At 35.6% G+C, this 15,307-nt stretch overlaps 2 protein-coding genes across 2 annotated transcripts; one reads left to right on the top strand and one right to left on the bottom strand.

Moving 5' to 3' along the window:
* Positions 1 to 212: 212 nt before the first annotated feature.
* On the top strand, positions 213 to 1,148 carry LOC138163371 (putative olfactory receptor 2B8). Its single transcript, XM_069090881.1, has one exon. It carries the CDS (start codon positions 213 to 215, stop codon positions 1,146 to 1,148), a length of 936 nt encoding a protein of 311 aa, XP_068946982.1.
* An 8,812-nt stretch (positions 1,149 to 9,960) lies between these two features.
* LOC138163627 (olfactory receptor 5AR1) lies at positions 9,961 to 10,893 on the bottom strand. Its single transcript, XM_069091065.1, has one exon. The coding sequence runs from the start codon at positions 10,891 to 10,893 to the stop codon at positions 9,961 to 9,963; it is 933 nt and encodes a 310-aa protein (XP_068947166.1).
* Positions 10,894 to 15,307: the final 4,414 nt, after the last annotated feature.

Genomic DNA, 15,307 nt, shown 5'->3' with positions numbered 1-15,307 from the left:
CTAAAATGGGAAAGAAAACCTCAAAATTTTTTGCAAACTTCTTTGTGCAGACTGCTAAAGTAAAAGTCCACTTTGGGTTTTTATTTTTAATCTATTTGTCTACAATATTCTGTGTCGGGTATTTCCTTTTCAGACTAGGTAGGATTAATTAATCCTTTGAATGAAAACTACCTCTTCCTCTGGGCAATGTTGAGTTGACCTGAAGAACCAATATGGCAGAGGCAAATATAACTTTTGTGACTGAATTCATTTTCTTGGGTCTCTCTTCTCAACCAAGGGTTCAACTCATCCTTTTCATCATGTTTTTATTCTTCTACTTATTAACAGTGCTTGGCAATCTCACCATCATCACAGTAATTCATATTGAACCCCGCCTCCAAACCCCAATGTACTTTTTCCTAACTAACCTGTCTTTCCTAGACATCTGTTATACTACCACCAATGTCCCACAAATGCTTTCCAATATGGTAGGGAAGAAAAAGACGATCTCCTTCACTGGCTGTGCAATCCAGATGTATTTCTCCCTCTCCTTTGGAATGATTGAATGTGTCCTCTTAGGTGTCATGGCATATGACAGATACGTTGCTATTTGTGCCCCATTGCACTACACAGTCATTATGAACAGGCGCACTTGTATTCACATGGTCATCATTTCCTGGACTAGCAGCTTCTTGAGTTCTATGGTAATTAATGTCCTCACCTTGAATTTGCCTTACTGTGGGCCTAATGTGCTTAACCACTTCTTCTGTGAAGTGCCTTCAGTACTGAGGTTAGCTTGTACAGACACCTCTGTCACAGAACTGGTAGTGTTCATCTTTAGCATCATTATTGTCTTCATTCCATTCCTTCTCATTGTCATCTCCTATGCCCGCATCCTCCTGTCAGTCCTCCGGATGCGCTCTGCAACAGGAAGGCTCAAATCATTGTCCACCTGTGCCTCCCACCTGACTGTGGTGGTTCTGTTCTATGGAACGGCCATTTTCATGTATATGCGTCCTCAGTCCAAGTCCTCCCGGTCTGGGGGGAAGATCATTGCTGTTTTCTACACTGTTATCACACCAATGCTCAACCCTCTGATCTATAGCTTGAGGAACCAAGATGTGAAAGGGGCCTTGAGGAAAGCCATCAACAAACATAGCTTGGCATAGTGCACAGAGATAGGATAAAAACTCAAAAGACCTTGGTTTCAATATTGACTCAGACACTCATTGTGGAGCTTGGTAAATTATTTCTTCTCTTATTAGGGATGCCCTGCCCTCAGAGAGGTATTCTAAGAGAAAAACTTAGGACTTTACATTACTTTCTAATGAGGAGACATTGAATTCTCATCCTGAAAGGGACCTATAGTATGACCCTGGACCCAACTCAAACTTAAATTTTAATGAAGTACTATATGACTTTTAAACATGTGCTATTCAAAACAACATTGTGAAATGGGCAATGAAGATATTAGTTGAGAGGAGACTGAAGCACTTCGATTTTGAGTGATTTGTCCAGAATTGTAAAGTGAGTAATGGGCAGAGTCAGGTGTTCTTATACATGAGGTCTCTTAGGTTGAAGGAAAGGAAGGTATTTTCCCAGGGTCACACAGCCAGAAAATGTCAGCATCAAACTCAAGTCTCCTGATGCTTAGTCAAGTACATTTTCACTACTGGACAGAAGACTCTTGAATCATTTAATTCCTAGTCAGTTTCATTTGGAACATAGATATTGCCATGGGATAATATAAAGGTATCCTATGTTAAGAGTCAGGCGACTTGGGTTAGATATCTGTCTCGTACACTTCCTTGTTGTGTGACCCAATAAATAGTATCACTGTCTTGCGCCTCCATTTGCCCATCTTCAGAATGAGGATCACAGTGCTTCACCACCCATTTCACAGCAATTTTGTGAATAAAGCTTTGTAAACATCAAACCACAATATAAATACAAATGTGAACTTATTTTGTTTTAAATATATAGAGAAATTTCCTTGAGAGCAGGAGTTATTTTGTTTATATCTTTGTAACCCTAGGGTCTTTCAAAGTGCCATATACACAGTAATGGGTTAATAAATGTTGGCTGAGTTGAATTATTTTTTACATTTTTTGTAACTTGTTCTCAATGATACATAGAATGTAAAGGATGGCTTCTGACATCCCTTTCAATTCAGAGATTCTATTCTTTTCTCTGAGTCACAATTTTCCCAAATGGACAAATAAGAGGTTCTACTACAGTATCTATACATTTTCTTCTGGATCTGAACTCATGTGATCCTGTAGAAAGAGTTAATATGAGGCTTGTGTTCATTGTGTGAGCCTATGGTGATAGACTTAGAGATGGACAAGAACTAACTCATTGTCTTATCCAGTCTTCCATCACAAAAATGCCAGGCATAAGACTCTCCAGGTCCTCATACTTCTCTGGAATGAAATGGTGGAGCTGTCTGCTTGTCAAGGAGCCTATAACTGACCTGCATTGTGATACAACCATGCCTTCTAGGCCCCAGAACAATTGGGTGTACGTGAAAAACACAGTCCAACAACAAGTTGTTGAGTCTGACCAAGTCAAAATTCCAGGTTGGCTTTCTTCCCAGAATTGATGTAAAATTTTGTATATGAGAAGCCAAACAACAGTTCAAGTCAGGACATTCAAGGGAAAAGTCAATTAAACCAGATTTGAGTTGCTGAGCATACAAAATAGTCAAAGTTGCATTTGCTTACTCTTCCAGTCACCATCTAGCCTTGATTCACATGGTAGATTCACATGGTAGACCTTAGTTCTACCATTTTCCAGTTGTGTGGCCTTTATCAAGTCACTTCCCTTCTCCTTGTGGCAGTTTCCTTATATATAATGTGAGCCATTGGCCTAAATAATCTCTAAGGTCCTTACCAGACCTAACTTTCTCTGATTTTTGTTCCAACATTGCTCTTGCATCTGACATTATATTTTCTATGATGCACACACATTTTGACATTCTATGTTCTAAAATCTCTCCCAGTTCTAAAATTTTAGGGGACTAACAATAAAATAACTTTTGTTTTGACATTTGCTGTTGAAAAACATTCTAGAAAAATTGACTCAATTAATTTAACTTAATGAAGACAAAGGAGTTTTCTGTTGATGGACAAATACCTTGGTTAATTTCAAGATTATCTTCTTAATCATCCCTGATAGGCAGCAGTTGTCTAGTCAACAGGGCATTGAAATGGAGCTGGAAAGACAAGGGTTCAAATCCCACCTCTGACACTTACTGTGTGACAATGGACAAGTCTGAGTTGCAGTTTACTTTAAAATGAGGACGAGAATACCTGTAGTAACTGCCCCATATGTATGTGTGTATAAATGTATGCATATGTATATAATAATTTTGGAACTTCAAAGTCTCATTATTATCACTATTAAATCTTCCAATATAGTCAAAATTGTTGTAAGAGATTGATTCTTACACCAAGTATACAACAGAAATCAACTTTACATCATTTAGTCCCTGGTTGCAGCTCCTTTTCTGGTTATTTGCCTCTTTCTCTTTAAATGTGAATGTGAGAAAACTCAGGCCCCCAGGGAGTTCTGGAAAGTCCACCTTGCCCAGTTGTCATTTTGGTGTGTATTGAAAAAGAGTCAGAACTAATTATAGCCTTGGTCCCATGTAGGATCATCATGTGGCAAATGCTTCTTTGCATCAGGACTTAAAACCAACTGTAAGACTAATGGAAATATTGGGATTCCAAAACAGAAGCCAGATAGGCTCAGAGGACTTTGATGTGCCTGGCCCCTAAATCTTTATGACCTTAAAATTTTTGTTCTCCCTTACCAAGGAAAAGAAAAATGGTAGAATTTGGAAGCTAGAAAGGACCTTCGAACCCAAGGCTTCTGGTTTCATTGCCCAGATAATCTCTGCTAAATATAAACTATGTGACCTTGGGCTTACTTCACAAATGAATTTCAATTTCCTCATCTATAAAATAAAAGGGTTGAGGTTGAACTAAATGGCCTCTAAATTATCTCTCAACTCAAAATCATATGCTTTTATAACTCTATGATAGTCACCTCATTTCATTGGTGAGGAAACCTAGACAAAAGAATTTGTCTAAGTTCTTATAGTGAATTAGTGGTAAATATAGATCAATTAAGTCTCTTCTTCTGACTTTTAGACCTCAGTTCTTTCTCATAAGTATTATCTGAGGTCTTAATTCTCATTACTTCTCATTAATTCTCATGAGAGAACTTTTTTGATACTACAATGAATGATCCACTTTAACTTTACTAGAACATAGCATATAAATTTTTCCATCTATCCTATGGAAAATAACATCATCACTGAAATCAATAATGAGGTATAAATGATTGCACAGAAAAACTTTTCTGATAGCAGATTTAGATAGAAAATGGAGTGAATTGGTAACTGAAGGGGAACAGGAAGGAGTAAAATATGTCAGCAGAAGGAGGAAATGAAGGGAACATAAATAACAAACTGGATTATAAAAGTAAACCTAATTTTCTTCTCAATTTAAACTTTGTCTATCTGTCTGTCTGTCTGTCTATCTATCTATCTATCTATCTATCTATCTATGTATCTATGTATCTATCTATCTATCTATGTAAACACTAAAGAATTATCTGTTCTACATGGAATATTCTTCAGATCATACACACTTCCCAGGGGTAAAAACATCAATAAAAATTAACATAATTTCATGATCACTACTGGGTCTCTGATACCTTACTATCAGATTTTAGATATTTATATTGAGACCTACTGTCAGAAATGGCACTATCCAGATTTGGAGGTCAAAGTATTTCTTCAGAAGACCAAGGAAAAGACCTAATGAATTGTATTTCTACATACTTATACCACAGCTTAATTCTTGTTATTTAGAAAATCAGTAAATCATTGTTACAAAATATTTTTTGAATTTTTTTTTGCTTTTTTGGTAACCAGAACATATCTGATCTTGTGAGTTCCATTTTCAAGCTATTTCTGTGTCTTATTGTAGCTTCTAGGACTAATAGAAAACTCTTTTCACTAGTCATAAAATCCTTCACAACCTGGATTGATTGAGTAAACTATGGGGTATTAAACCTAGAGAGTAAGAAATACACAACAAGAACATCAAAAGAACACACAAGTCAAAGCTGTTGATCTCAAAGGCAAGGTGCAAAAAAGATAATGTAAGGATCATAGGTTTCCCAGAAAAAGCATATCTACTACAATGATGACAATGATGAATACATTTACAACTACTATTGAAGACTATAATGCAGAATAATACAAGAGAATTACCTAGAACTTCAGAATATAGGAAACAAAGAAGCATCAAGGAAAATAATCCATATATCACCCCCAAAAAACAAAAGCCATTTCCTAGAAACCCTAAGAGAGATATAGAATGAATTTAGCAATTTCAATGGTGAACAACAAATTCTAATACGCAAGTAAAAAGACCTTAAAATGTTGAAAAAATAAGAATTTAATAATTCAAAATCATTCTTCAATTACTTGGAACCATAGAAGAGGACAGAACAGTCTATATTTTTAAATGTGTTCCAACTGTTATCCAAAATGTCATACTGTGTAATCTTGGGTTTTGTTATCAATGAAAATAAAAGATGAACATTAAACAAAAGAGGCACTTGAGGTACTATGGAAAACTAGATATCATCTAAGTGTACTACAGGCAAATACCCTGTGGTAGGCAATAACCAGACTTATACACATTGCAAGGGAGGAAGTACATATGGGGAGGGAGTGGAGTTTAAAGGGAAAGCTACTAGACTGTGATGAGGATAGAATCTCCAATGTAGAAACACTAACCTATAAAGCAGGTAAAATGACAACCTTACAGGATTTTGCAAATCTTTATGATTACAAGCCCTTTGCTAAATAAACAGGCCATTGCTTTATGTGGAATAGAAGGGTTTATATTGACACTATAATATCTATCTCTAACTATATCCATATCTTTATCCATATCATTTATATCTACATATACATCTATATCACTCACCTACAAGATACATAAAACTACATAAACACAAGAAAATATTTTTAAATACAATTATTAAAGGAAAATAAGCAAAAATCAATGAAATTGTATAATATTCGCAGAAAATGAGAGTGAAAGAGACAGAGACCTAGCAAGAAAGGAAGAATGTAAAGGTTTAAAAAGGATCATTAAGAGAATATATATATATATATATATGTATATATATATATATATATATATATATATATGTAATTCAAATTGAAATAGAAGTGGTGGAGGAATGACACTGGGCCCCCCTTCTATTTTGTAGCACAGAATTACACAGTGTGGAGGTGTAGTAATGGGGAAACAGATACAAGTATACCATGTACTTTTAGCAAGCTGATGGGAGAAAAACAGTGAGATTATGAGTCCATTAGACTCACAGCAAGAAGTGAAGCTGCAAGGTAAACTACATTTTGCTAAATGGCAGCATAGATAATAAAGTAATATCAATACCAACATGTATGCACCAAAATGTATAGCAAATCTTACAGGCAAAGCTAAATGAACTACAGAAAAAAATAGTAAAACTATAATAATGGGGGGCCTCAAATAGTCCCTTCCAGAACTAGATAAATATAACCAAAAATAAACAAGAAAGAAGTTAAAGAAATGAATAGAATTTTAGAAAAGTTAATTATGATGAACCTCTGAAGAAAGTTGAATGGGAATAGAAAAGAATATACCTTTTTATAAGCAGTACATAGGACATACAAAAAAAACTGACGATTTTTCAGGCCATAAAACCCCACAACGAAATGTAGAAAAGCAGAAACATTAAAATAATCCTTTCCAGATCATAATGCAATAAAACTGATGTTCAATAAACATCGATGGAAGGATAGACAAAAATTTAATTAGAAACCAAATAATCCCCAAAAAATAAGTGGGTGAAAGAAGAAATCAAGGAAGCAAGCAATAACTCTCTTATGGAGAGTGACAATGAGACAATGTGCCAAAATTTATGTGATGCAGCCAAAGTAGCACTTGAGGGAAAATGTATATCTCTAAATACTTACACCAGTAAAATAGAAAAAAGAAGAAACTAATGAATTGGAATACACCTAAAGATGAAAACTAGAAAAATAAATAATTAAAATCCCCAGTTAATCATTAAATTAATAATCCTGAAAATCAAAGGAGATTTTAATAAAAGTGAAAGCAAGAAAACTATTGAAGGAGCAATTAAACTGGCAATTTGTTTGATGAAAAATATCAATAAACTTGATAAACCATTGGTCAACTTGATTAAAATAGAAGAAAACCAGATTATCAGACTCATAAATGAAAAGGGCAAATTCACCTTCAATTAAGATCAAATTAAATTATTTATTATGAGCTATTTTGTTCCAATAAATAAAGTGAAGGGAACAAATATTTACAAAAATGTAAAGCAGCCAAATTAACAGAAGATGAAATGGGATACTTAGCCTTAATTTAGAAAAAAAAATGAACAAGCCAACAATGACCTCTCTAAGAAAAAAAAAATGCCTAAGAACAGATGCAACCACAAGTGAATTCTACCAGACATTTAAAGAGCAATTAATCCAAGTACTATATAAACAATTTGGAAAAATGGGCAAAGAAGGTGTCCTAAAAATTTCCATTTATGACACAAATATGGTACTGATACCTAAGCCTAGAGCTAAAACAGAGAAATACAACTAGAGACCAATTTCCCTAATGAATATCAATGCAAAAATAAATAAATAAAATTTATTTTAAATATATTATTTATGCAAGGGGATTTCAGAAATTTATCACAAACATTATGTACTATAACTAGGTAGGATTTATACCAGGAATGCAGGATTGGTTCAATATTAAGAAAACTACTAGCATAATTGTCCATATCAATAATAAAACCAACAGAAGTCATATAATTATCTCAATAGATTCAGAAAAAGGCTTTTGACAAAATACAATATCCATTTTTATTAAAAAAAAACAGACACTAGAGAATATAGGAATAAATGGAGTTATCCTTCAAATGATAAGTAGTATTTATCTAAAACTAATAGCAAGCATTATTGATAATGGGGATAAGCTAAAAGCCTTCCCAGTGATTTCAAGGGTGAAGCAAGAATGTCCATTATTGCCACTTTTATTCAATATTGTACCAGAAATGCTAGTTATAGCAATAAGGGAAGAAAAATAAATTTAAGGAATTAGAAAACATAAGTGAACCTGATGAAAATGATGAAAGAAAATTGTCACTTTTTGTAGAAGATATGATGTTATATTTAGAGAATTCTAGAGAATTAACTAAAAACTATTTGAAAGAATAAATAACTTTAGCAAAGTTGCACTATATAAATCATCAGCATTTCTGTTTATTATCCACAAAATCCATCAGCAAGAAATAGAGAGAGAAAATCCATTTAAAATAACTGTAGACAATATAAAATACTTAGGAGTCTACCTTGTATGAACACAATCACAAAACATTTTTCACACAAATGAAATCAGATCAGAAATATTGGAAAATATATTAATTGCTCATGGATGCGATAAAATTGCAATTTCTACCTTAATTAATTTACTCATTCAGTGCCACACCAATCAACTACAAAAATATTTTATAGAGCTAGAAAAAAAATCACAATGAAATTCATCTGTAAGAACAAAAGGTAACAAATATCAAGGTAATCGATGAAAAAACATGGGAAGGAAGGAGCCATAACCAAATTAGATCTCAAACTTTATTCTAAAGTAGCATAATGAAAAACAATCTGGTACTGGCTAAGAAATGGAAGAAGAGATTAGTTGCACAATACACAGTAGTAAATGACCATAGCAATTTAGTATTTGATAAATCTAAAGATTCAAACTTTTGGTACAAGAGTCCACTATTTGACAAAAAAAAAAAAAAAACAACTGCTAGGAGAACTGAAAATGAGTATGGCAAAAACTAGGTATAGACCAATATCTTACCCTGTGTACCCAGATAAGGTCAAAATATGTACACAATTGAGACATAAAGGGTGATACCATTAACAAACCATGGGACCATGGAATAGTTTACCTGGAAGATTTATGAATATGGGGAGACTATATAACCAAACAAGAGATAGTCTATTAAAAGAAATAAAATAAATTATTTTGAATATATTAAATTTAAAAAAGGTTTTGCATAAATTAAATCAATGCACTTAAGATTGGAAAGAAAGATGGAAGCTGAAAGTTGAATAAAACATTTTTACAGTAAGTGTTTTTGATAAAATTCCTCAACTATACAGAAAAAAAGATTCAAATCTGTAAGAACACAAGTCATTCTCCAATTGATCATTGCTTTGTTATTGTAACTACTTTCATCTTTGTAACCTCATCCATCATCCACTTTCCAGAGAAACTTGTTCTAAAGGTCATCACTTCTTAATTTAAACTCTTATAGACACTCTCATCACCTGAAGACTCCTTCCATTGCCTGGGGACCTTTGTCTGCTGTGGTTAAGGGAGTTTCCAAGGGGGAGGTCCAAATGATGTAATTTCAATTCTGACTATGTCAACAACAGATAATCAGAAAGAGAAACACCTAGATTACTGGAGATTTTGTTTTGTCGGTTTTTTTACTTGTTACAAAAGTCCTGTCAGCCCCCATTCAGGTTCTTTGGTCACTGGGAAAGGCCACTGGCCCAATTTATTGATTACTGCTTAGTCTAACTATTAAATTAATCATGCTTGCAAACTTGTCTCGCAGTTTATCTTATTTTTCAAATGTAACATATTTCTCCCAGCAAAAAACACTTCATTCAGTGTATTATACTCAATCATACTGCATTCATGTGTCAAGTCTCATTCCATAATTGTTTTAATTCCTGCTCAAAGGATAGGAATCTCAATGTTATATAACATTACTAAAAAATCTATCTGGATTCTGATAGCTCTGGTTTTATTCCACTATTGTGTTGAAATCCTGGGGCAATATTCTGTCTCCCTTTTTTTGCCCTTGTTACTGAGGTTTCCGGCTGGTCAGTCTTTTGAAAGCAGCTTTCACATCTTTATTCCTCAAACTGTAGATCATTGGGTTCAACATAGGAATAATGACAGTATAGAATACAGATGCCCATTTGTCTTGGTCCAGAGAGTAGGCAGATGTTGGCCTAAGATACATGAACATGACTGTCCCATAGAACAAGGTGACGCCAGTCAGGTGGGATCCACAGGTTGAGAAAGCCTTGATCCGGCCTTCGGCAGAGCTGATCCTGAGGATCGCAACAAGGATGAAGGCGTAAGAAATGAAAATGATGAGGATGGTACTGAATTCAATAAAGCCACACAGGCTGAAGAGTAAGATTTCACTAACGTAGGTGTCTGAGCAAGAGAGGGCCAAGAGTGGTGGGATTTCACAGAAGAAATGATTGATGATGTTGGAACCACAGTAATCCAGACTGAATGTGAGTGAAGTGTGGGCTATCAGACTCACCAGCCCAGCAAAGTAGGATCCCATAGTAAGCACCAGACAGACCCGGTTAGACATGATAGTGCTATAGTGAAGTGGGCGGCAGATAGCCACGAACCGGTCATATGCCATGGCAGCCAAGACATAGCACTCAGCATCTACAAAGCCCACAAAGAAGGCAAATTGGGTGGCACAGCTGGAGAAGGAGATGACCTTGTACTGGGTCAGGAAATCTGCCAGCATTCGTGGGGCAATGGCAGATGAGTAGCCAAGATCCACGAGGGAGAGGTTGCAAAGGAAGAAGTACATGGGCGTGTGCAGTTGTGCATCCATCACGATGAGGACAATCATGCCAATATTGCCTACCACATTGATCAGGTAGACAGCAAGAAACACCACAAAGAAGATGATCTGCAGCTGTGGGTCCTGGGTGATGCCCATAAAAATAAACTCTGTCACAACAGAGTGATTTCTTTTATCCATCTGTTGAATTGTGATGCCCACTTAACTTTGTGTTGAGGATGACTAGTGTATGCTTCAAATCACTGGAAGTGCTTAAGCAGAGGTGAGATGCTATCTATATCAGGGAAATGTTCATTCATTGGATGGATAGTTGAACAAGAATGATCTCAAAAATCCCTGCCAACTTTGATACTCTATGATTATAATCTGGGTGATTGAGATGATATGGCTGATAGAGTTCAAACAGAAATACTCAATTATTAAGTCAAGGTGGAAAAAGGTAAGTATTCCTTAGTGATGGCAGATGTAGCTTCTTTACTGAAAATGGTATTCTGAAGACAATGCAGCAATGCCTTTACATGACATGACATGTCACCAAGTACTCTATCTTCACTGAGCAGCTGACCTCATTGCATATCAAGTGATTGTTGGCTCTAGATATTAAATACTTTGTTCTGGAAAGGAAAAAATCATGGAAATAATATAACACCGAGAATTCCATTGTGAATCCTAATAAAAGGGGAACCCTAACCATAGGATGTATTACAATTTCTGGAAAGCAAGTGAAATGACCCATTTGTAAGATGCTCTAAACACCCCTCTTATGCCTTTATAAGGTAAGGTTGGAATTTTCTTCTTTCTGTAGCATTATCTCACGTCTCCATATACACTTTATATAGGGAAGAAAAAATAATATACATTTATTCTTTGGGTCATAATTTTTATTGGAATTATTAATATATTAATTTTATAGAATTATATAATAATTAATATATTAAAACACATATTATTTTTTATATTTTACATTTCCAGTTCACTTCCACTATCCTTACTCTTTTTTTTTTTTAAAGCAATCGGGGTTAAGTAACTTGCTCAAGGTTACACAGCCAGTTATTTCTGGGTGTGGTGCTGAGTATCTGAGCCCGGATTTGAACCAGGTCATCCTGACACTGGAGCCGGTGCTCTTACTCGCTGAGCCACCTGGCCTCCCCCAAGCAATTGGGGTTAAGTAACTTGCTCAAGGTTACACGGCCAGGTGTTTCTGGGTGGGTGCTAAGTGTGTGAGCCTGGGATTAGATCTCCAGGTCATTCCAACACTGGAGCCGGTGCTCTTACTCGCTGTGCTACCTGGCTGCCCCTATCCTTACTCTTTAAACATTTTTAACAGGAAGAAAAACAAAAACCTCAATTGATAAATCCATAGTTCACCAAAACAAATGTTCACATTAGCCACATTCAAAAATATTTATGTCTCTTTTGGCATTTTTATGTTCATCACATCTCTTTCAGGATAAACAGAGAAATGACTACTTATGTGCAAAAAAAAATCAATAAAACTTTTTTAAATAAAGTAAAGAAAATTTAAAAAATCAGAATGGGGCATAATTAGAACATTTCTGTTACTAGTCTTTAAATGATTGTGTGTATATATATATATATATATATATATATATGTATATGTAGGTAAACATATGTATGCATGTATATATGTATATGAACATATGCATACACATGTATATATATAATTCAGTTGGTAAATAAATATTTATAAATAACTTACTATGTTCCAGGCACTGTGCTAAGTGATAGGGATACAGAGAAAGGCTAAAGATAGCTCCTGCCTTTTAGGAAGGCAGATCAGTTTTTGCACAAATAAGCTCTCTCCGTCTGTCTCTGTCTCTCTCTATCTCTGTCTCTCTATGTCTCTGTCTCTCTATCTCTGTCTCTCTGCCTCTGTCTCTGTCTCTTTTCCTCTGTCTCCCTCTCTATGTCTCTTTGTGTCTCTGTCAGTCTGTCTGTCTGTCTGTCTGTCTCTCTCTCTCTCTGTTTCTGTCTTCGTCTCTCTCTCTGCCTCTCTCTCCATCCACGTATGTCATTTACTTTTTGCCTCATATCCTCATCTGTAAAATGAACTGGAGAAAGAAATGACAAATCACTTGCCAAGAAATTCCCACAAAGGGTCACAAGGAGTCAGACACAACCGAAACAACTCAACAACAATTGTCAGAGAGGGGTGTGATTAGCTTCACCTGAATGCCAGCCTGCCTTTCTTAGTATAGCCGACCATGAAGTTCCAAGACTATCCTGACCCCTTCTTTCTTGGTGTCAATAAAGAGGGACTGCTCCTTATTGGGGTTGCTGGCTTTATCATGGTTGCCAGTCTGACCCACTTTATTAACAGTTATCTGCATCACTGTTAATAAACTGATTTTCTTTGGAGTCTGTGTCTCAGTCTACCTTTATTAAATTTAATTTGAGACACCATGAAGGTTATTTTCCTAAAGCAGAGTTCTTACTGTATCACTATTCTAGTCAACAAGTTTCAATGGCTCTCTATAACCTTTGGTTTCAAATTAAAATCTTCTCTTTCTGAGATTTAGAACCCTTGACAACCTCGTCCCAATCTCCCTTCCCAGTGTTATTCATCTCACACAGCTTCACACACTCTACAGTCTAGTCCAGGGGTAGACAGCCCTCGTGGCCCTCTAGGTCCTCAGGTGTGACCCTTTGACTGAATTCAAACTTCACAGAACAAATTCTCTTACTAAAAGGATTTGTTTTGTAAAACTTGAACTCAGTCAAAAGGTCACACCCAAGGACATAGAAGGCCACATGTGGCCTCAAGGCTGCAGGTTCCCTACTCCTGGTTTAGCCAATCGGTGCTTCTTGTTATTCCTCACAAAAGATCTTCAGTCTCCTTTCCTTTGCACAGATCCCTAACTCCTGCAATTCTCTTAGAATGATAAGCGTCCTTCAAAGATCAGCTCACATGCCTTTTCTGCATATTTTTATTTTCTCAGATGCTATGGCCTCCCATTACAAACAAATAGCTTATACAAATTCTGCACATATTTTGTACTGCTTATTTGGGTCATGGCTATTTCTTTCAATAGACTGTAAGGTCTTTAAGGGCAGAGATGACTTCAGTTTTTTCTTTCTATTCTTAGAGCCCAGCAGAGTGTATGAAATATAAAATGTTAATTGATGAATGGATTGATTCCCACTCATTCTCAGTAGAATATCAGCACCTTGAGGTCAGGGATTTGGTAATTTTCAATCTTTATATTCCTAGAATCAGACAAAGCGTTTTGGTCATGCTGTAGGAATCACTTCATACACTTCTGGGGAACTGAATTGTTGAAACTCCTTTGCAGTCTACGTACAGGTTTGCATTCCCAAGTTTTAGTGCAGTGTTGAGTATATGATAGGCCCTCGATAAATGATATTTCTGCTGTTTCTATAATTACATTTTAAAATGAACTTTACCATAGTCATCCATTTTGATTCTCATATAACTGTCTCAGTTATGTACTACATGCATTATTTTCTCCATTTCACAGATGGGAAAATTGAGACCAAGAGAAGTTTAATAATCTGCCCATGATTCCACAACTAGTATGTGGAAGAGGCAAATTTCAAACCCAGATCTCTCCTGATTTCATCTAGTGCCATCACAGTGAGCCACACTGGGTAATAATGGTAATAACTGACAATGCAATTGAGAAGACACTTAATTAATTACTTCATTTTATTCTTACAACAGTCTTTTGAGGGAGGTAGCCCAAGAGTTATTATTCTCCTCAATTTACAGAAATGGAAACTAAGACTCAGAAGACAATAACTAGTCCAGGGTCCCATTGCCACAAAGTGTCACAGTCAGGACGTACACCCAGATGCTTTACTCCATACCTGACCCTCCTCCTACTATGGCAAAGCAACTTATTGTATGTTCAGTCTTTGAAAACCTGGAAGTTATGCTGCTTGAGAAATAATTGAGAGAGCAAATGGAGTCAGAGAAATTGGATCCATTGATGTCACTTTCTCTGTGATCTTGGATACCTCATTTATTTATGCCAGAACTTAAGTCTTTTCATGCATAAGATGAGGGGATTGGACCAGACTCTTCCAAAGTCTAAGGATCTAAGTATGATTTAGGTTTCTGCTAGAGAAGGGAAGACTTTGTTGGGGGCATGATCACTGTTTTCAGACATATGAAGGGCTTCCCCTTAGAAAAAAAGGCATTAGAATCATAGATCATATAATCCGAGTGAGACTTATTCTGTGTAACCCCAAAAGGAAGAACTAGGCACAAGATAGAGGGTGGCCTAGTGGGGAGAAATGAAACAAGAGACTGCCTCTTCTGGTTCAACTCTTTACTAGATGTGTAACTTGGGACAAGTAACTTCCTTTCTCTGGGTTTCAGTTTTCAAGTCAATAAATCAATGAATCAAGAAGCACTTCTTAAATATTTAGTATTTGCCAGTCATTGTGCTAGGGAGTGGGTTATGAATCCAAAAGTGATATAATCCCTTACCTCAAAGAGCTGACATTTTTTTAAAACTTTCATTTATTTTATTTTTTTAATTTATGGAATAAAACAAAGCATTTCCAGAATACAGTATAATAAAAAGATGATTACACATGAAACTGAAAA

The sequence above is a fragment of the Petaurus breviceps genome, unplaced genomic scaffold (assembly GCF_028583685.1).
Source record: "Petaurus breviceps papuanus isolate PSGF00001 unplaced genomic scaffold, PetGlider_PUasm1.0 188, whole genome shotgun sequence".
NCBI lineage: Eukaryota > Metazoa > Chordata > Mammalia > Diprotodontia > Petauridae > Petaurus > Petaurus breviceps.
The sequence above is the reverse complement of the archived record's forward strand: the minus strand, read 5'-3'. Positions and strand labels throughout refer to the sequence as shown.

Coding starts and splice junctions, on each gene's coding strand:
- LOC138163371 (XM_069090881.1), top strand. CDS start 213: ATGGCAGAGGCAAATATAACTTTTGTGACTGAATTCATTTTCTTGGGT.
- LOC138163627 (XM_069091065.1), bottom strand. CDS start 10,893: ATGGATAAAAGAAATCACTCTGTTGTGACAGAGTTTATTTTTATGGGC.